Genomic DNA, 22,470 nt, shown 5'->3' on the forward strand with positions numbered 1-22,470 from the left:
GTTATCAATGTGGGTCCTGTGTTGGAATGTATACATTAAGTATGCACCAGTAATACCTACCCAATTTCCCTCACATGGCATGGGTTGACCCGTAGCTGTGGTAAAGGCACTTGCTAAACATGCCCGTGCTGTATGATACGTTCATTTTTTTTTAATAAGCATAACGTTTATAAAAATATGCAAGGTCAAATGTATCAAAAAATAAGCATAATGCCAAGCAGGCCTTGATGTTCAGAAATTTAACTGCGTACTCAATGTTTAATGCAAGGGTTGTTTTTGCAGAAAGAAATAACATAAGATCAGAATATCAGATGCTAAAACAGTGTTTTGTTTTTAAAGAAACAGGATATAAAAACATTATACATATAGAACAAAGTTTATCAATTCTCACGAATCAACTACATTATTGAGAAATAGTAACAACTTCAGATTTCACAGGCTTAAAAAAATAAATATTCTAAAATTATACTTATTGGTATATGCTTCTATTACAATTTTAATATTTTGTTCGATACATGCAAGGGTAGGATTTAACTTAACATTATTTCGCAGAACGCGTGTGAAAAAAATATTTACAAATGAATATTATACTTTGACTCTTTTAGTTCGAACTAGTTCTTGGAACCAAAACAATGTCACGATACTATACGATGCATTGGGCGGGGTCCAATAGTCCAGCAAATGTAATTAAGGCTAACTGCCCAGGGGGCGCGGTTGAATTATTTCTTGTAATACAATATTTATTTTCTCGTGGCTATGTGCAATAACAGGTCTTAAATAAAACGTTATGCTCAATCTCGTGCCCAGGGCCTTTTGACCCCTGAGTCGTTATTATGGAGTAGACAAGGCAAAATGTCCTGGGAACGACGTTGGTTCCCAGGGCACTTCCCCATAAACTTGGGAAAAATTTAGGGTTGTCTGGCTTCCTACGTCAGCCAAAATATTTGGACAAATGCGTGTTATTGGCCTGTGTATTTTATTATGACTTATTATCGTTATGGTGAGACACACCCTTTCATGAATCCTGATATTATTATTATGTGGTAACACACACGCTGAGTCAATACTGGACCAGCTTGTGCATGATTCTTTTAAGCTTATAATTATTTGATAGCACGTGTTTATTGTGTGCAGAAATACACCATGTGATTGGTTTATAGTGAAGTGAAAGTCTACCTCGTGAATAGAGGAAATTAGACTGTAATTCAGGCATTAAGAGATTTGAGTCGTCATGCGGGATACCACTAACAATACACAATCCACGAGGACATTATACTATTGTGAGGGGCAACCAAAACATACTCTTAGGTAATTACCCTCTATGCCTTAGGCAAGCATTTTGGTGTGGTTATCTTATGATTATTGGCAGCACACGTTATCTTTGTTCTGCCTTAACTTCGATCACCTTTTACCCGGCATCCCAATCCAATCCTCAAATTTACAAATCGCTTTTCCATTCGAATGATATTGTATGCTACGAATGTTTTATAATACAATATTCTCTACTGATATGTGTGTTTTTACTAAGGAACCAAGAGAATTAACGAGCTGATAAAGCACCGACATCTCCTAAGCACTTCTTACAGTTAAATAATCGCAACCTTGCCCCAGGGCTCTTTAGCGCGCAGTGACATGTTCTATATATAGCATCCGGATAAGGATAGAATTTCGCACTTGGATGAATGGATTAGCTCCTGTTCCTTCAGCAACCCAAGGGAATAAAATAAATGTTGAAAAAGGTAATAATTTACATATGTTAAGTTTTAACTGCTTACTAACTTTTAATTATTAACCTCGTTGAGGAGAGCAAATCTTCCTTCCTTGTTTTGGTTTCACTTTCTTTTATTGACAACGTCATCCCCATTCTCAGTCTAACGAAGGTTTAGCTAGAGCTATAAAATACTGCAGAACTGCGAGGCCTTATTTTTATCAAAATGAGCTGCAACCAACCTTGTAAGGAATCATCAGGAAAGCTATGGGGTGGAAGATTTTCAGGAGAAACAGATCCTGTTATGGAAAAGTTCAATTCTTCTATCAATGTTGATAAGCGTATGTGGGAAGAAGACATCAAAGGGAGTGTAGCATATGCAGAGGGATTAGGAAAAATCAATATTTTGACAGTTGTTGAGGTTGCACAGATTACAGATGGCCTAAAAAAAGTATCAGAAGAATGGCGGTCAGGCAAATTTGAAATAAAGCTGGCTGATGAGGATATCCATACAGCAAATGAAAGAAGATTAAAAGAATTGATTGGGACTGTAGCAGGAAAACTGCATACTGGTCGTAGCAGAAATGACCAAGTGGCTACTGATACCCGACTCTGGCTTTATAAAGAAATCCAAGTTATTAAGTCGTTTATGATTTCATTTATTGATGTGTTTCTTCAACGATCTTCTAATGAAATTGATATATTGATGCCAGGATATACACATATGCAAAGAGCTCAACCGATTCGATGGAGTCATTGGCTTTTAAGTCATGCTTGGGCTTTTAAGGAAGATACTGATCGTTTAATGGAATTGGCACCACGTGTTAGTATGCTTCCCTTAGGAAGTGGTGCAATTGCAGGGAATCCACTTGGCATTGATCGTGAATTTTTGGCTAAAACCGTGGGATTCAATGGTGTAACAAAGAATAGCTTGCATGGTACAAGTGGAAGAGACTTTATCGCAGAGTTTCTGTTTTGGTCATCTCTTGTTATGACCCATTTAAGCAAGCTTGCAGAAGATCTGATCATCTATAACACCAAGGAGTTTCAGTTTGTAACATTATCTGATGCTTACAGTACAGGTAGCAGCCTGATGCCACAAAAGAAAAATCCAGACAGTCTTGAATTAATCCGTGGAAAAGCTGGTCGCATATTTGGTAATTTTTCAGGATTTATGATGACATTGAAAGGTCTTCCAAGTACTTATAATAAGGACTTACAAGAAGATAAAGAACCCTTGTTCGATACTGTTGATACTTTAAAAGGTGTCTTACAAGTTGCTGCTGGCACTTTAAGCACGCTCACCATTCACAAGGATAAGTGTCTAGATGCATTAAATCCTGATATGTTATCAACTGATGTTGCTTATTATCTGGTACGAAAAGGTGTACCCTTTCGGGAAGCTCATGGCTTGGCTGGTTCAGTTGTGCAACTTGCTGAAAAGAAAGGAGTTGTCATGAATGAATTGACAGTGAAAGATCTTATCACAGTGAGTCCTTTGTTTGGAGAAGATGCGAAAAAAATCTGGGATTATAGTTGCAGTGTTGATCAGTATGTATCAACCGGTGGAACAAGTAAGGCAGCAGTCATAAAACAAATTCAGGAGTTAAAGATGTGGATTGAAATGCAATAAAGACCTTTTTTACATTTATTGTTTTTTGCATAGATAGTTTATTATATTAGGTTCTATTTTACTCATGTTTGTCACTTCACTCTAGTCCTTAAAGTATGCTTTGCTTAAGTTTAATGTACTTTTACTTTAAACTTTTTTTTGATGGAAACATTTTTTAAATGGCTTTTTAATCAGTATTTTTATTGATTTTTTTAAGGGAAAGCTTTGGATTTGGAAATGTATTTCTTTTTGCTTATTTTATTTATCATAAATATATTTCATGCTAAGTTATTTTATGTTCGTAATGCAATGCAACCTTGTTTTCTGTGTGATTGGTGATTAAATAAGTTCTGTATTGGATTCATTCTTGCATTGAAGGGTTGGATTAGCAATTCACAATTTGCAAATAGAAATGCTGTTTTGGTAATCATTCTACAAAGGAAATTTTAAAACTGCGAGTCGCATATTTTCATCGATCGTTTGTATCACCTGTTTCTATAATGGTTGTTGCAACAAAATAAAAATTAACAAGGGATCAATGAAAAGTGCTCCAAAACCTCCGATGCAAGAGATTTTTTTCTCTATTATCAGGAATTTTTTTGAAAAGTGACTTTATAATTTTGATTCAGTATTGTCCTATCTCGTGTTTGTTTACAGCATGCTTGCTATTTTGAAATGAAATGCTCACCTTAAATTACATAACTGCTTATATGCTTTTTGAGGAATACCCACTACAGTTGTCCATAATAGAGATTTATTATCACTTTACCATAAATTTACATAACCTTTAAATGTTTAAATGTAGAATTTTGCGAAAATTCTTTGTGTATATATATCACAAGTCCCTTAAATTGCATTACCAGATTCTGTGATGTTTGATTATTAATTCTTTGTTTTGCATGCAGACTTTTTTATGAATTGTAAGTGAGTGCATTCTTGTATATGAAATTCCTTAGTATTTAATTGCTTGTGTGACTTTTTAAGTTTTGCTCTGTAGTTTAAATTGATTTTTTACTGTCAAAATATATGTAAGATGATTTGTAGTTGTTTTTTATTTTACTTCTATAAGGAAATACAATACCAAGGATGATCCATGTCAATTTTAACATCAGTATACCGATTTTGGGGACGTCTAATTTGGGCGTTGTAAATGGAGAGATGTAAATGCTTGAAAATTGCTTTATTTCTATTTTCTGCAAATTTCAATCACAGAGAACAACAACCATCTACATAGATACCATCATGTAGCATTTTACGGAGCCAGAACAATATGCGAATAATTTAATTAGAAGTTTTAAATAATCACCACACCGTTTTTCATAAGAAAAATATTTTTTTTTAAAGGGAAATCCTTCTAACTAAACTTTCAACAAAACACTTTGATAAATAAAACCTTTGTAACAAGGATCCCCTTTTATCGATTGATTGATTATTTAAAGGCCGATCTTAGTTTCATCAAAATCAGAATAGCCGATTTCTTTGTTTGTAGGTGTATATTACTTGCATTAATATTGGTTTATGAGTGGTTGAAACCTATATGATTGTTCATCTATAAAACAAGACAAGTATGATAAAATTTATTCCTTAATAGACATGAAAAAAGATATGGTGCCCAACGTTGACAAATTTTGTACTTTTACTGAGATATATCAACAGTTTTAAAAGAGACATTTGAGTTTCTAGTTTTTAGGAAAACACATTAATTATGCATAATATTGTTACTCAAAACTGCAATGTCATTATTTTTGCTTCTTTTTAAAGTGTTGTTCTCTGCAAGCACTACCTGCATTTTTTAGACAATGGACTCTGGTTGAACATCATAGGCATTATAGGCATCGTGCCGTGTAACATTACATTCAGGCGGTACTGTAGGTTCAATTAAGAAAAAATCTATGCTTGTAAAGATATCTGATAGAATCAAAGAGGTTATTCTATTATAATACTCCTTTCAATACAGGGACAACGGAACCAAATTCAATAAGAAAATTTTCCATGGTGTTTCTGAATCTTGGCAGGAAGTAATATGGTTTGAAATAGTTATGGTCTGCACAATATCACAAGGTCACATAATCAGTCTTAAAATCATTACTATTAGATGCTTTCTAATGGTTAAATAGTATAAATTTTTTTTAAAAAAAACCCTTTTAAAGTGGTGAACTATTTCATGTATTGCCTGACCTAATATGTAAGTATTTCTAAAAAGTTTATAGAAATCAATAGTTTCTTTATGTTTTTTTCAGATCAGACATACTCCTTATTTCGAATTTTGTTGCCAGGAAATGTATTGTTATTTTTGTTCAAAGTTTTGTTTGGAAAATAGGAAGAAAAAAACTTGTTTTTATTTATATATATGTAAGTAGCGACAATGCTTTGAAATAAAAAAATTATTCTTTCTCCATCTGAGTAAATAATTTTTCGTGCTACGAAAATGTGCGCAGATGGTTTATATCACGTTTATGAAACTTGATAACAAACATCTGTGTAAAAATTAGTAACGGTGTTAAACCCATTGTTTCATTTAAATTGGAATATATTTTTATTGATTTATCATAAATCCAATATTAACCACCACAATAGTCTTTTATGATAGAATTTCATCTTCATTTATTTTTATTGTTCTTTATTTTGACATATGTTTATAACGTTTTATCACATTAACAATTTTGCTTCAATAATAAAATGAAAAATAATGTCTGAAAAAAGGAAAACAATTTTTATATTTCCATAGTACGTATTGTTTTATTATGTTTGCTATAATTTTATTTTGCTAATTTAGTTGATGTAACATATGAAAAAAAGAGTCCCGTGAAAGCATATACTGTGATTAACCTGTGGTAAGTCATAACCATCTTTTTCTCATACATTTTTTACGTTATGTATAAAATCATTTATCTAGTAATAGTAATAGTAAACATTATCAAGTTGTTTGTTGTTCATAGAAGGATGCCTAGATTTTGTACATTCGTACATTTTCAGGTGTTACAAATGTTTTTGGTAAAATTATTTTTGGTTAGGTTTCAATGTAAGGTCAATTTCATAAATCCTTTTTCAGCCTTAGCAGGTTTACATTTAGGAAAAAGGGGTAAGGTAAAGCATCCATTTCTGTTTTTGTTTCTTAGCTGATATTGGAGCATGTTAAACATTTTTAGAAATATTTATCTTCAGTGGTTTTTCGTTGAATATATATTTACATAAAACACTACCATCAGACAATGAAAATAAGTACAAAAATAAAATAATATTTGAATAAGGAAACTGACACCACATGATGTAATCATATTATCTTGTGTATTTTTAACCCATAGGGTTTATAGTGAACAATTATATACAATAGTTTTTAAGCATAAAAACGTTTGTTGAAAAAACATCCTGCCGAAACTTGGTTTACTAAGATTTGTGCTTTGTTACTTTTCTTTTTGCACAAGTAATGAAAAATTTACTACTTATAAAACTTATACCTATTTTCAAAAAACATGTTTATAGTGCATATAAATTGCTGAGACAAAGTTCAAATTAGTAACTTTGAAAGACAAATTTTATTTGAAATCCCATGTATTTTATGAGCACAATTTATATTATGAGCTTCATTCTAAGTTGAATATCCTTACATTTAAGACAGGGTGTTTGGCAGACCCTGAAAATCCTTAAAAAAACCTTTAAACCCTGAATTGTAACAAGTAGTCTTAACAACCCTGTAATTTAATTTAATTTTTTAAAAACCCTGAAAATTTTGTAATGACCAGTTTTGTGAAACTTTTAAAATGTACTTTTTGTTGATCATACTTCCTAATCTTTGTTGATTAAAAGCGTTTTATAATTTAAATAAAAACCTTCATTTAAAACCCTGGAAAATCAAAATAAAGTCATGACATGACTTAGTAAAAGACTTAGAATATCCCTGATTTGACCCAGTTTGCTGAAGGACACCTTGTAAGAACATTGCTCCAAAAATAAATTGCATGATTTTTAATTTTGTTATTTCCTCGAACATTTTTGTATACTTTTATAAATGTGGATTATGACGAATTATTACGATTTATTAAATCTTGTCTATTTTTAGGAAAAGCTTATATGCACAATTTACGCTGAGATTCTAACAGACAATTTGATTTGAGCATAAAATTTTGCAAGATTTTTTGGGAATTGCATTTACTTAGTTAGAAAAACATCAATTTTTTTTGTTGCTATATCACTAACAAGAATATTTTCAATCAATCCCAGCTGTAAAAAAATTAAAAGTTAAAAGCTGAGTGAGAGAAAGCATTGGTGTGAACAACTGCTCAATGTTTTTCCAACTATAATTTATTTCTTTTGAAATAAAAAAGTGAGAAGAAAAGAGAGGTTTTGAGTTATATCTGAGTTATTGGAAATTATTAAGAAGCTTAGATCCTTTGATCAGTATCACTGTTTAGAATGCTGTTTTAATCATATTTATATGATATTGTACCATAGTGTAGGTGTTTTGCCTCCCATGGAGTTCAACAATATAGCACATAGTTTTTCCAGTAGAGCAAAGATCATTATTTATATTTAATGTTTTTATAAAATGCATGATGCCAAAATAATTTTATTAAATCAAAGATCTAATAGCCGATAGTGAAGATATGCTGGGAGATAAAGGATCCCAGCTAATTAAAAAAGTACAACACGTTTTAATAGCCGCACTTAGTGTTAATAAGATACCTATGCAACTAATTAGTTTTCTCCTATTGCTAAAAAGACATCTGAGGGGAAGCGTTACATAAACATGGAGTGTTTTTGTAAAAACAATCCGATGAGTTATTATAAAGTTTATTCCGTGATATATTCTTCGTGTTTTTTTATTTTTATTGGATGTTTATAATTAATAGTATTTTATTTCAATCATAACTTACTAAATGTAATGTTAATTTTATTTGCATTGTGTGTTCACTAAACTTAAAAGACAGTACTTGTGCCATCCTATTTATGAATACTTTAAAATGGATTATGCTTTTTTTCAGTACAAGATCTGCTTCTTCTCATTCCAATAATTTTAGTACCAATTTGTTTCAGAAAAATCAGGCTGTATTTCTAAGTGATCTTTATTTTATTCTTAGTGGGGAGGTTTGAGAGAGCTTTATAGGGTTTTATGATTGTGAAAAATTTTTAATTTGTGTTTTTTTAAAGGTGGGTGAGAATATAAATATTTCTTTGCTGGCGTGGACATATGTTACTTCGTTTTGGTTAGAATTTTTTGCTTGAATTAAGAATGTAACATAGCAGTTTGTGTCATAGTATTAATATCTCCAGCAGGATGTCTGCCAGACCTTGAAAACCTTGAAATATTCCCTAAAACATATCTGTCTAGTTATGAAACATTGCCTTGTTCTAGCTGTTGTCTTTTCCCTTTTTGAGACATGTGACTTATGGGCTTAAATGTTTAATATTACCATTCTTCAAATGTATATTTATTGCATTAACTTTTTGCGCACTTAGTATTTTTCTTGTGTCTATGTGCTTCCTCAGGAGATGTCACAAACATACTAATAATGGTAAAAAAGCCCATAAAAAAACTTGAATAAAATGGCAGATATCCTATGCAGCTTAGAGAAAAGTTTTTCCTTTATGAAAAAGCAAAAACCAATTGCCAATTTGATTGTTTTTGTAGGATGATATGAAAATCTTTGAATTTATAGAAATATTGAGTAATGCTAAAAACTGGTAATTTTTTTATTTATCTACAGATCCTAACTTATTGAGAAATATTAAGCCAAAAAAGTTGTTTGCCAAGATAATTTACTTGTTTTATACAGTTCTAAATTGTCTGCTTTTTAGACATTTCATATTAAAATCTCAACTCTTTTAAAAATATTATTTGTATATTTACATTCTAATTTTTGTCTTTTATTTTCATGATTTTTGTCTTGATTATTAATTTCTCTGTTGATGTTATGTTTCGGTGCCTACGTTTGAAAAGTTATGTATTGTAAATTAAATTCATTTCTATGTTGATTGCAGTTCGTGAAAAGCCACTAGAGCACAAAATTTGATAGCAATGTAAATACTTTTATAGTGGAATAAATGTATACCAAGTTCATATTTTTTTCGTTAGTAAAAAGGTTGATATTGATCAAAGTATCGTCTACACTGGAATTAAAACTTACTACTGTTATCAGTATTTCTCTATTTTTTATTTTTTCAGGAAAACATTCTTTTTAACGCACATGTGACATTACAATGGAAGAATCAAATCCAATCTCAGTTGCCATCTTGACTTTGTTAACTTTTGTGTCACTTGCTTTGACTGGTTACGTTACTCTGTACTGCTACACTCATTTTAAATCAAAAAGCAAGACCAGAATTGAGCTGCCACAAGGCCATTGGTTGGACAATGAAAGAAAACCATTGATCCCTGGTAATTTTCATGCCGAAACTGTTCAACCAAACCTATCAAATTTCAATGACCTTGATGAGGTATTGTTTTTTTTTTAAATAACTTGGTTGTTTTGATTAATAGCTTTGTTTTGAAAGGTTCAGAGATTAGAATCTTCACATTTCTGAGATTTAAGTTTGTAGATAGTCAACTTTAATTAAAAGCTCTGTTTGGAGATCATCATTACGATAAGCTGTCCGCATGACGCTAGCTATAATATTTCTCCTCCATATTTTAAAGAAACAAGATTTTAAAGGAACAGTTTTTCAAAAAAAAAGCTGGAAATTTTCAAGGGCATTTTTTTTGTACCTGTGATATACTACTTTGCTCTGATGGATTTCTGAGCAAAGTGAGTCGAAATGGTTCAAATATACCGATTTTCAAACTTTTCTGAGTATTGGATTCTAATCTTTTAAATTCAGCTAGGTACATTGTAGTTTCGCTTGTTTTAGTCTAGTTAAGACTTGCTGAAAACAAAAATAACTTTTTTTAATTTTGGTTTCTGTATTTGAAGGAGACAAAATAAAGTCAAGAATATAATAATTTATTATTACTAGTCGGTGGCCCGTGAATAAATCCACAGGCTCACCCGACGTTTATTTACCGCATTTCGTGTCTCGCTACTGCGGTTAACATTTTGCGTATACGTATATACATACGTATACATATACGTATATACATACGTATACAGGTTTTACGATATAGATTTATTTATTTATTTATTGAACTGTTTAGGATTCAATAGATGAAACTGATACTCATTCTAAAGAACGAGATTTCACAAAGCTGGGAAGAATTATCTTTGTGATGCGGTACAACAGAAAAAGGTTGGAAGTGATTCTCTTTCAAGTTATAATGCGTATTATACAAAGGAAGGGGTCTCCCCTCATGACTAATTTTTTTTCTTATAGTTTAGTCTTCGGCAACTGAGTGAAGATATTTTTGTTACACTTTTTTGTCGTTTTGTATTATGAGAATATTTCCATTGTTAATTAACAATATTGGCATTAAAATCTTCACCCTTAATCACCTCCAATGCGTGTTATACAAAGGAAGGAATCTCACTCACTAGTTGGTGTCATATTTATGTGAAATCTTCGTCAGTTTCAGAACATTTGACATTGCCTGGACATACTCATAACTTTTCTTGACTCTTTATCCCTCCAAACTTCAAACTATAAATTAGTTACGCTACTTGACACCTATGAGACGTATAACTTTGTTTGTCACACAAGCTAAACTCGCCAATCACTACTCTTTCGCCACTTCATTTATCCTCGGATTCTTTCTCACGTAGTTTTACTCTTTCTTTCTCATAGAGAAGAGTTGATGGTCCGATTGGTGCAGATTGAGGGTATGCCAGTCAGTCACGACCTGTATACTTCAAACTCCGCTTATGTTGATGTGCAACTGAAATACACAGGTAACCCAGACTGCGGTGGAACTGAAGTACAAAAACCACCCAGATTGGATATATGTCTGCAACAAGTGTACTACTTCATTATCACCAGAGAGCAGATGATGTCTCATTCACTGGAATTTCAAGTTAATACGTTCGATGATCAGTTCAGAAGATATGTTTCTGGAATGGTGGAAGTGAATCTGCGAGAGGAGATGGGTGATGATATTTTAAGCGGTGCAGAAGTAGTCTTTGTGAAAGAAATATTGGAACCAATGAGGGTAGGTAGAAGTACCAAGGGTGTGCTTCGCCATAATAAGGAAACTTTTCTTCTCCCCTTAGAAATCCATCTTTTGCACCCAGTTTTTTTTTCACGACTTATAATAATAGTAAAGAGGGTGTTTTAACGACGATTTATTTGAATAAAATTTCCCTTAGCAACTACTACTTTATAAGGTTCTTATGGCATAACTAAATTTTTCTTACATTTGCCGTAGGCTTCAGATGACCAAAACTTAGACGAAGAAGAGTATAACTCTAATGAACTCACGCAAAAGGAGATTTTTGATAACGTGGCTACAACATCACGACCCTCATCACGTGCGTCGTCAAATATGTCTTGGGAGCCAGAATCCAAAGAGCTATTAACTTTAAGTACGAACTCGTTGTATTTCCGGTGTACCAGTGAGCAGGATTTAACGTTGAATCCTCTGACGGACTATAAGCGTTCACATAGTATTGGATATTTAGCAACACACGAGTGGACGATATGTGATATTCCGCTAGACGACGAGAACGAAGTTAAAGCAACGTCGCCAACAGATAATACCGACGCGAAATTGCAGCCTAACAAAGTCGAGAACATGCATCCGACACCAGAGTCGTTTTATCATATCGTTCCAATGACCCCATTGGTGACGAAAGACACTAAATCCGAGTTAGAAACAAATTTACGTAGATTTGCGTTTAAGAAACACCCGAAAAGAAAACAGTTAGGTCGTTCGTTAACGATAAATAAACGATCGACGGCGAAAAAAGCGTCGAGATTACCGAGCGCAACACACGCGTTGGACCGATCTTCGTCGTGGCCGTCTTTAGTGACAGCAGACATTGATAGCAGTACGGAAGTATCACCCGAACATCAGTTCGGAATGTTTTTCACGTGATAACCCAACTGTCACTTAGTGAGATATGTCTGGGGTATGACTCTGTATACGAGCTATCTTCCAATGAAAATCGCTTTTTGTTAATTCAGCAAAAATTCAAATGCTGAACGTTTAAAAGCTTAAAATACTCAGAGCAACAATCATAGGTCACCATATAACCAAACACCAGAATTTCAAGTAAGAATCTAAATTAACCAAGTCTCCTAAAATCGTTTGTTTGTTGAATAACTAACTGCTTAATTTGTCTATCTAAGATTATTCTCGATCAAAGCACGTTAGAATGGAAACTCAAACGTCAAGAAATAAAACTTTTGGATGCTTTTAATCTCACCTTACGTACCCTAATTAGAACTTAAACATCTCTGACTGCCTTTTTGTGCATAGTTAATCGTCTATATTATGGTTCGAAGTAACAATGTTAGAAAAATGTAGACAAAGCTATTTTTAAGATGGCGACGCATCATGAGTACAATAACATGAAAACCTGGCGTCGATAGCACCAAACTTTAAAGAAACATTTAATTTTTTTTTTTTTAATATTTATGGATACACTTTTTATGTCTTATACAACTATTGCACAAAAACTTTAAATGATATAAAAAAATGTTAGGGCTATCAAAAAAGCGTTGAAGTTTTTTATGTATTTTTTAAACTGCATGGCAAATTACAACTCCTTCATACTGCATTCTACCACTTACTTGTGACATTCTGTTTGGAAATCTGATTTGAATTCGTGTTTTTATTTCGTGTCGTTTTATTTAACTTAATTTTTAATTTTTTAATTTTTGTACAAATTTGTATTCAGTTTATTAATTTAATAAACAAACCCACATTTAACATCTCAGTGGTGTGTTTTTTATGTTTGTGTGTGTAAGTTATTTATTATTGTTTTGTTTTTGATTTTGTAATCTAATGGGCGATAAATGACTGATTTTTCTAAATTTTAATGTGTTTCACAACCTTTTTGAGGAAGGTTGATGGGTAATGGCAATATACGACATGCTGAATGAAATTATTTTTGTTGATTTAGATGTGTTTCTCAAAAACCAATCTGTTTTACATTTTGTGTAAACTTTTGTTTACGAACCGTATACAATGTTTCCAAAATAATGATCTTTTTTAATTCAAGTTTATTCTTTGCTTTTGATTTTTTGACATTTAGGTTTAAAATTGTTGGTAAAGGGCAGTATGGATCATCATACTAAAGAAGAAAAGTTTTGTGTTCTTAACTGGTTGATTTTTTACATTTTGCGTAAATTTTTGCAGGAGAGGATGATATGATTTTTCTAGATTTAAATTTGATGTTTTCCAAACTATGGCTTTTTTATATTTTTGTATAAGCTTTTAAGGGAAAGAAAATATTTAAAATGTGTGAAGAACTTATTTTTGTTGATTTGTGCAAACTCTTGCTGGCCAACTTTTTGACATTTCAGAACAAAATACTGAGGGTTTTCACCATAATCACTTATAAGATGTAACATATTTGAGATGCGTTATTTCTGACATTGTTATTATCTGTGTTGTGACTGTTGGTGTTCTTACAGTCGGTTTTGTGAGTATTGGTGTTGGGTGTATCCATGTTGTGAGTGTCGATGTTATGAGTGTCGTTATTGTAAATTTTTATCAACTAGATTTTGCACCTTGCAAGCTGTTCTTTTTTTATTTTGTGTAAGATTTGACATTTGACATTTTGTGTAAAATTTTAAGAACATTTTTTTGTATATGTACTGGTTACATCAGCAAAACATTCAAAGCATCTTATTTTTTTAATGGCATTTAGCCTAAGTGAATTTTTCAACGGGCCTTATCGACTAGTATCGACTAGTCTATATAATAATACGCCAGTTCTGTCTGTGAATTTTGCAAAGTGGATTATATTCTTTACAATTTTCTTTAACAAATTCTATAAAACATCGCCTATAAAATTGTTCAATAATGTACCAAACTTTAACGTTTAAATAGTATTGACGTCAAAGGAAAGTTAATTAATATCAGTAATCAAACCGGAAATACTTGAAAGCGCTGGTTCTCTCCAATTATGTGCTGGTCTACCTTCTGGATGTGAGGCAGCTGCTCATGCCATGACAACAATTTTTGAAGAAGAAGGAACAGACGCATTACTTTTAGTAGATGCTACGAATGCTTTTAACTCACTTAATCGGAAAGTGCTACTTCATAATATCCGATACATATGTCCAGCTATGTCTACGTATATACAAAATTGTTATAGCTCACCATCGAGGCTGTTTGTTATGGGTGGGAAAGAAATATTATCGGCAGAAGGAACAACTCAAGGTGACCCGTTCGCTATGCCAGCTTATGCAGTTGGAATTGTTCCTCTTCTCCCGCTGTTGAAGAATGACGTGGAAGATAGAAAGTTGAACATAACTCACTGCGCTTATGCTGATGATCTGGGAGGTGCCGGAAAAATATTTGAATTAAGAAAATGGTGGGATAAAGTTGAGCATTATGGTCCATTATTCGGCTATTATCCTAAAGCATCAAAATCATGGTTAATAGTAAAGGATGAACATAAATTAGTAGCTGATGAAGTCTTCAGTGACACAAAGATAAACATCACTACAGTTGGAAATAAATATCTTGGCAGCTTTATAGGTACACAAGATGAGAAAGAAAAGTACATCATTGGGTTGGTAAATGAATGGATTGTGCAGATAAAGAAGTTAGCTAAAATTGCACTTTTTCAACCACACGCTGCCTATGCTGCTTACATAAGTGGATTTCAACACAAATTTAACTATTTTATCCGGACACTTGGGGATATGAGCAAGTATATCAAAGTACTGGACGATGTTATCGACAATACATTGATCCCAGCATTGACAGAGGGACATAAATGTACCGAAAACGAGAGAATATTACTGAGTTTACCAATTCGCTATGGTGGTATGGGAATTGTGATATTAGTCGAATCATCAAAGAGAGAACATGAAAATTCTGTTGAAATGACAAAACAACTAGCAGAAAGAATTAAACTACAGCAAACGTCTTATAAATTTGACAAACAGTTACACAATAATATCAAAAGCAAAATCCTTAAACAGAAACAAATGTTGCATAACGAAAAGCTGAAAGAAATTCGCCAACGCATGACGAATAAGCAATTACGAGCAAATGATTTGGCGACAATGAAAGGTGCTTCAAGTTGGTTGTCAGCACTCCCAATAAAATCTGAGAATTATGCACTCAACAAAAGAGAGTTTTTTGATGCCATACGAATGAGATATCGGTGGGATTTGAAGTTCCTACCAACAATTTGTGTCTGTGGAAAACGCTTCACGATTGACCATGCTATGTCATGTGTCAAGGGTGGCTATACTCATCAACGTCACGACGAATTAAGAGATACTTTGGCAAAAATATCTGAAGAGATTTCCAATGATGTAGAAAAAGAACCGCATTTACAACAGCTGACTGGAGAAAAATTAAGCAATTTTGCAAACTCCACAGATGAAGCTAGACTCGACATTAGCGTTAGAGGATTCTGGCAACGAGGTCAACGAGCATTTTTTGACGTAAGGGTATTTAACCCATTCGCTTTGACATACCTCAATCAGAAACTGCCTAATGCATTCAAATCGAACGAAAACATCAAGAAACGTGCATATGGACAAAGAGTGCTAGAAGTAGAACACGGATCATTTACACCGCTGATTTTCACACCATATGGGGGATCCAGTCGAGAGACAGAACATTTTATCTCCACTTTGTCGCATAAAGTAGCGGAAAAAAGAAATCTAGAACAAAGTACCGTTACAAACTGGCTTCGGACGAAATTATCATTTTGTTTACTGCGTTCAGCAATACTCTGTATTCGAGGATCAAGAAATACAAAACGAAGGTTGATAAAAGTAGATTTTGATTGTCTCGAGATATCAAATGCAACGAGCCAACTTGTCAACTGAGAGATTTTCTAAAATTTTTATGTTTCAATATATTGAAACTCGATTATACTACGCACAATTATTATTACAATTATTATTTAATATAAGATATTGATTAAAAAATTAAGATTAGTGAAGTCATTACAGTGCACTTAAAACTTTGAGGCCAAATAACTTGGAAACGAGGTGGTGACGTCAATGATTTTTCACCGCGTGGGTAACTAGGGACCACTTGGGACCAATTTGGGTAAGTTTCCCAAACCTAGGTCCCCAAATCCGTGTCGGAATGGACGGGTTGATGACGTCATTAAAAAACCTTCAAACCCTAATATCTCTGCAACCGTTTGTCAAAAGTACATGATCCTATACATTTTCTTGATCAGCGTTTCAAGATCTATATGAGGAAGGCAATAGGTATATAAATTTAAAAAAAAAATGTTTTGTGTTTTCACGGGCCTTTGTTGACGTCAGCACAATTTTTAAACCCTTATATCTCCTTTTGCGTTCCTCGAAAACATATCATCCTATACATTATTTTAATCAGCGTTTAAACCTCTACACAATACAATAAAAGAATGAAATAAATTTCTCTAATTTTTTTGGGATCTTCACTGCTTCAGCGAAACATCTAAAACAACCTATTTTTCCATTGCCCATCTGCCTAAGTGGATTTCTCCACGGGCCTTATCGACTAGTCTATGTAATAATACGCCAGTTCCGTATCTCTGTAACAGGCAAAGTGGATATGTTCATTTTCCTTTGATCTTACCGAAATTTTCTTTGAAGTAACTGAAATGTGCATGTCTAATATGTTACATTTTCTGACGTTACGGCGCGACGTCAATAACACTACTTTAACGTCAATATCCTATATTAAATTAATGAAGCCATTACAGTGCACCTAAAACTTTGAGGACAAGTAACTTGGAAACAAGGTGGTGACGTCAATGATTTTTCACCGCGTGGGTAACTAGGGACCACCTGAGACCAATTTAGGTAAGTTTCCCAAACCTGAGTCGCCAAATCCGGTAACATGTCACTTTTGCTAAACTTTTATTTTTATTTTGTGTTTTGTGGTGTGCTTTTTTAAATTGATTTAAAATTTTTGTTTTAAAAAAGTCACGGTTAATTTATTTTAATGTTCTCATAAAACACCTTAGTGCAATGATGTAAACTTTATTACACAAAAGTCACGGGTAATACACCTTTACGGTAATTCGGGAAAACTAACACTCCATCGCAGTTTATTTGGCGATCAGAGGAGGTAAACATCACACTTTTATAAGAGTTTATTAGGGAGAAAACACGTTTTTTCGTGATAACTTTTCTTGTTGCATTTTGTTTTTAATGAAAAGTACAAATAAGTTGTATCTTATTATTATTAACGTTTCCTGAAAATTTGAAAGAAATTGACACGACGGAAGTTAAAAAACTGAAGAAAACACGCTTTCGTCTCTAACAAACTCTCATAAAAACACGATTTTAACCTCCTTTTTTCCGATATAGTAAAACGATGGAGAGCCGTAGGAACGCGTGTACAATTGAATTACCGTAAAGGTGTATTAAGTTTTATTATTCCCTTAAGCACGTCTAGTGTTATATGAAAAACATATTGGTTTTATTTATTCCCGCTTAAATGAAATTAACAACAAAACGTTTTTGACGAAAAAACAATGATTTTTATGGTTAATTTTGCTCACTATTTCGCTGTTTTTTCATTTGGTATCTATAGTGGATTTTTCCACGGGACTAAATACTAGTCTCTATAATAATACGGAGACTGTGTGTGTCTGTGTGTCTGTAACAGGCAAAGTAAATTATATTTTTTACAATTTTCTTTAAAAGTGTCTATAATATATCCCCTATAAAAATGTTCTGTATTTTAAAAACATTTTTTGTTTCCGATTTTAATTGGCTAGAACAAATCATGTGATAAAATAAAGTGATTTCATTAGTTTGGAATTTTATTGTATGCTAATCTAAATTTACCGTGACGAGTGTTTTGTTATCAATTATTATACGAGCAAAGTTACAAGCAATCCACGTTGTTATTGTTGTGGTCCATTTCGTTTAAAAGTTTTAATTGATTGTTTGTGTCTTTTAAATGAGATTGACAACAAATCACGATAAGAAACATACCATAAATTTTTGAGTGGACACATCCACGGGATTATGTTTAGCTAAAATGTTTTTTCAGCCTTCTTTTTAATGAAATTATTCATAAACCTTTTGTGGTGATAAAAAAAGAATTAATGTTGTCCTTTAGAACAGGTGCGGATAAAATCTAAGCGCAAGTGCGATATTTTTGAACCGTCAAGTCTCTTCCAAAATTATGCGTATCAAAAGCCAACTTGCTAACAGTCAGTGACACACCGTATAGCTTCCTCAACGCGCAGCATTGGTCAGTCCGAAAACATCCTAGAACCAGACCCCCGAGTCACCCTTTTAAATTGACATTAGGCAAAATTGTCTAAGACAATGAACCAATCGCCGCTTTCTCTCAGAAATCCAATTACATAAGAGTGCACGGGACCGTTCTGTACTTTACTGTACTTTTTATCACATTAAATCTTTTAATATAAAAACTTATTTAAAAAGCGCAGTACCAGGTCATACAAAATTTATATGCAATTGGATGCATCGGTATTTTTTATATATTAAACACATAAGCTGCTGTGATTTTTTAATTGTTTTCTGGCGTTACCTGTCCCCCGTCATTATTAAGTTTTGATGTCTCTTGAAAACTTTACAGATTTTTATCCAAACATTGTTAAAAAAAATAAAGAAAGAAAGAATTAATTAGAAGTATAGACATGGATAAATTATTAATTCTATATTTTGTGAGTTTGAATGATGTATTGAAGCAAGCATGCGTTTTTGCTTTTTCGTTTTGAATATGTTTTTAAGAAGAGCAATCTGTTAAAAAAGAAAAGATTTTGGAAAAAAAAGTTTTATCACGAAATGAGCAAGAAACAAGAATAAAGAGATGTTAAAATAAAATTACATGTTAATTTATAAATGTATTTTAGGGTCACTGGTCGTAAGATTTTAATTAGCTTAGCCAATTTTTTTTTAAAGCCGAAGTATGATCCTTTAAAAGATGGATTATATATTGGAAAAGATTTATTCCACATTGGATTATGAAGAAAATCCGTGAAGGTTTTCTAACAATGATAGCTGTTGTTAGTTATCTTTTGCATATATATTACGCACTCCATCCGTATGCTGATTTTTGGCGGGAACTAAAAATCAAAATGGTTGAAACATTGAGATATTATCTCTTTCAATATTATCTCTATGGTTGAAATATTCTTCCAGTTCCGTAAAAAAGAACTGGTATGAAGACAGTTTATATTATTTTCGAGTTTTATAGTTTTATTTAAATACATATTTGCTCCCTCTTGGATGACAATTAAAGCTCTTTAAAAGCATTGTAAAACCCCATGGAATTGTATAAATTAAAAAAAATTAATAATAACTTCATATAACGTAAGTTCCATCGCGGCATGCAATTAAACTTAGTTATCACAAAGAAGCAAGCATTTTGGACAGCGAACACGGTTTTGTGTAACCTCTACTAATGTAACCAATCTTGTGATTATATGTTATCTTGACGTTTTTAAATTTCGGATGACTTTCTTATGACATAAGAATGCGTATTGTGATACGCATAATTACACCAATACCTTTCGTAGCGATTACAATTAAAAATTTGAACTAAATTTATTATTTATTGTATTTGAATAAGATTTGTTAACAAAGAAGGATGGTCACAATTTTGAAACAGTGAATAATTTTGTCAACAACAACTTGTATGGATATTTTATTGTAGTACAAGGAGATAAAAATGTTTTATTTTATTTTACAGGGAAAAAAATAATTAAAAATACGTTCTAGCAATAACCACTCTTCCAGTAGCATTTTATATTTTAATGATATGTTTAAATTACAATATACTGCCCTGCTGTTGGTACTGGTTTTTTTAGCTACTGGTGGGACTGATGCAGTGCGACGCAAACGTGACGCAATATCAAGGTTTGTCAATGGTTATGTTTTTTTGTGGGTTGACAAGTCATTTAGCATACTTTTAATATTTGGTCTTTTCGACTGCTTCTCGTTAAAAAAGACTTTAACAGCATAAACGTTTGGAGCATAGTTACAAACTTGGACAAAATATTTGTAGACAAATGCAAAATGTAAAAGATTGTCCCAACGCTAAATGTTGCTGATGTCAGCGTTTTATTCTTTCCGTGCTAAAGTTGATCTCTGCAGATGAGAAATCCAGCAATGTATTTTAAACGTTGTTCACCTGGCCTATCTGTGTCTGAAAGGCCTGTAAAAGAAATTTAATATAATTTTGTCCAAGATTGTAGCGCTCAAAAACTTAATAAAGCATTTGATTTTAAGGCTCGAAGCCTTTTCGATTTGTGTTTTTCTTTTTCTTTCTCAAACCATGTAAATTGATGTTCAGGCTAGATCCAAAGATCATCACTAGTGATGGAAACCTGAACTTTCAATCTGCCACGAACAAAAATATTACTTTCCAACTGGATGGAAATTCTGATGTTTGGTTCGGCCAGTTAAGTCTTGCAGAATTAAAAAAAACGGTAACTCTTAGTTCTTTACTATTTTTTGTAATAAGCTGCCTGGCGTTGTAAAAAAGGGTGTTGGAACTAGGTTGTCCTGTCTAACCCACTTTTGGTGATGCACCCGAAAACAGGGCCAGAAGCATTTCGAAAGTATACAGTCAAAGATTTTAAAGACTAACAACCTCGTCCCCAGGGCTTTTTTCTTTCTAACAATCTCAGACGACGACTGTAAGAGAAAAAGATCCCCGGGAGCAAGCTTTGGAGACAGATGCGACCGTTTCCACTCACAATTGAAACTCTTATCATTTTTATTTGTCAAAAACTTACACTGGAAATATTTCGGCTGCAACCAAGCTGTTCACCTTAGAGATCTCGGGGAGAATGGCCTTTACTTTTTAAATTACGCGCCTAAATGAACGCCTAAATGAAAAACAAAAACCGCGCATGCTCAGATACATCTCGATTCGCCGTACAGAAAGTGAAAGTGACATGGCTTTACGACACTGAAATATGTCTTCCATTCCGCCTATGTATACTACAGTCAGGGAAATCCTCTTAATTAAGTTGTAACATCTTATTTGGATATAAACATCTCCAGCACATTAGTTTTTTCGTAGCACCCCGGAGATGGGCTAAATTTGAAACTGGCAATGCTAACATATACATTTTTCGAGACATCGGGGAAAAACTTTTTCTACCTCCTAATTTAGATGTATGTCACCTAATTAAGCTGTATGATACAGCTTATTTCCCGACTGTATTATCTATATGTTTCATAATAGATTGATCAACAAGCAAAAGATATTGCACATTTACAAAGGGTAAGGAGGTGTTTTTAAAAGTTTTTTTAAGGTAGGCAGAGAACTGTCTTGAATGGATGATTTGTTTATTGTATTTTAAAGTAGCTCAAAAAGTATGTCATTTTTTTGTGAATTATAAGCCTTCTTTATCATGATCTTTAACAATATGTAGGCTCAACCAAATGCTTGTGATTCAAGAAAACTTTTGTGCTCTGAGCATGGCATCTGCATCAACACCCATCCATCACAAAGTAGTGGAGTAAGTGCAACAATACACAAGTTTACAGTTTCAGCCAACCATTGTTTAAATAAATCTTTCTTGTGTTACTCTTGTTGAGAATTAAAAAATGGAAGTAAACTGTTATGAATTAAGAAGGCTTTGAACATGAAGAAAAGTGAGGTAATTTTTTTGTGAAATATTTTGAAAAGAAAAGTTACAAATCATTCACATATGTTTTAAGTAGGGTTACTGGCAATAAAATATATATTAAGTTTTCATGCTGCGAGACTAATTATTTCCTTAGAAGATGTAAAATATAATGCCCATGGTCAAAACCTTATTAAATTAACTCTGTTTACTTCCTTTTTTCAATACAGAAAATGAGCGTACAACTTTAAACTGTGAAAAGGTGTATTATTTAAAAAAAATGTGAGAAGTCTCACTGTTATTGACCCATCCCGTCTCTTAGGCAGAGTTTTTTAACTTTATTCAAATATGCAGACAAATGATTAATGTATTCAATTTAAAAAATTTCAAAAATAACAAATGCAAATTATGCATTTTTCCAATATATTGTCATTAATTTTTTTGGTTATTTTTTCCAAAACCACTCTACATTCGGTCAGTTTGTTTATCTCATATTGACTTTTCTTTTCTATTGTGGATATATGACAATG

At 32.7% G+C, this 22,470-nt stretch overlaps 3 protein-coding genes across 3 annotated transcripts in view; all 3 read left to right on the top strand.

The window, feature by feature from the left end:
• Window positions 1–1,608: 1,608 nt before the first annotated feature.
• LOC130621705 (uncharacterized) lies at window positions 1,609–12,363 on the top strand. The gene is made up of 6 exons (XM_057437037.1): window positions 1,609–1,739; window positions 6,097–6,154; window positions 9,484–9,755; window positions 10,450–10,541; window positions 11,034–11,394; window positions 11,611–12,363. The coding sequence occupies exons 3-6, from the start codon at window positions 9,519–9,521 to the stop codon at window positions 12,277–12,279; spliced, it is 1,359 nt and encodes a 452-aa protein (XP_057293020.1). The 5' UTR covers window positions 1,609–1,739; window positions 6,097–6,154; window positions 9,484–9,518; the 3' UTR covers window positions 12,280–12,363.
• LOC130621703 (argininosuccinate lyase-like) lies at window positions 1,778–4,363 on the top strand. The gene has a single exon (XM_057437036.1). The coding sequence runs from the start codon at window positions 1,935–1,937 to the stop codon at window positions 3,339–3,341; it is 1,407 nt and encodes a 468-aa protein (XP_057293019.1). The 5' UTR covers window positions 1,778–1,934; the 3' UTR covers window positions 3,342–4,363.
• A 7,667-nt stretch (window positions 12,364–20,030) lies between the features above and the next one.
• Window positions 20,031–22,470, top strand: part of LOC130622474 (cubilin-like) — a 34,625-nt gene continuing 32,185 nt past the window's right edge. Inside the window, exons 1-4 of the mRNA XM_057437932.1 lie at window positions 20,031–20,219; window positions 20,656–20,791; window positions 21,556–21,594; window positions 21,746–21,832. Of these exons, the coding sequence (XP_057293915.1) occupies window positions 20,122–20,219; window positions 20,656–20,791; window positions 21,556–21,594; window positions 21,746–21,832 (360 nt within the window). The 5' untranslated portion in view covers window positions 20,031–20,121. The remainder of the gene's footprint in view (window positions 20,220–20,655; window positions 20,792–21,555; window positions 21,595–21,745; window positions 21,833–22,470) is intronic.

This window comes from Hydractinia symbiolongicarpus, chromosome 12 (assembly GCF_029227915.1).
Source record: "Hydractinia symbiolongicarpus strain clone_291-10 chromosome 12, HSymV2.1, whole genome shotgun sequence".
Taxonomy (NCBI): domain Eukaryota; kingdom Metazoa; phylum Cnidaria; class Hydrozoa; order Anthoathecata; family Hydractiniidae; genus Hydractinia; species Hydractinia symbiolongicarpus.

Coding starts and splice junctions, on each gene's coding strand:
- LOC130621705 (XM_057437037.1), top strand. CDS start 9,519: ATGGAAGAATCAAATCCAATCTCAGTTGCCATCTTGACTTTGTTAACT. Junction 10,542..11,033: donor ATGCGGTACAACAGAAAAAG/GTTGGAAGTGAT, acceptor TCTTTCTCATAG/AGAAGAGTTGATGGTCCGAT. Junction 11,395..11,610: donor AAATATTGGAACCAATGAGG/GTAGGTAGAAGT, acceptor CATTTGCCGTAG/GCTTCAGATGACCAAAACTT.
- LOC130621703 (XM_057437036.1), top strand. CDS start 1,935: ATGAGCTGCAACCAACCTTGTAAGGAATCATCAGGAAAGCTATGGGGT.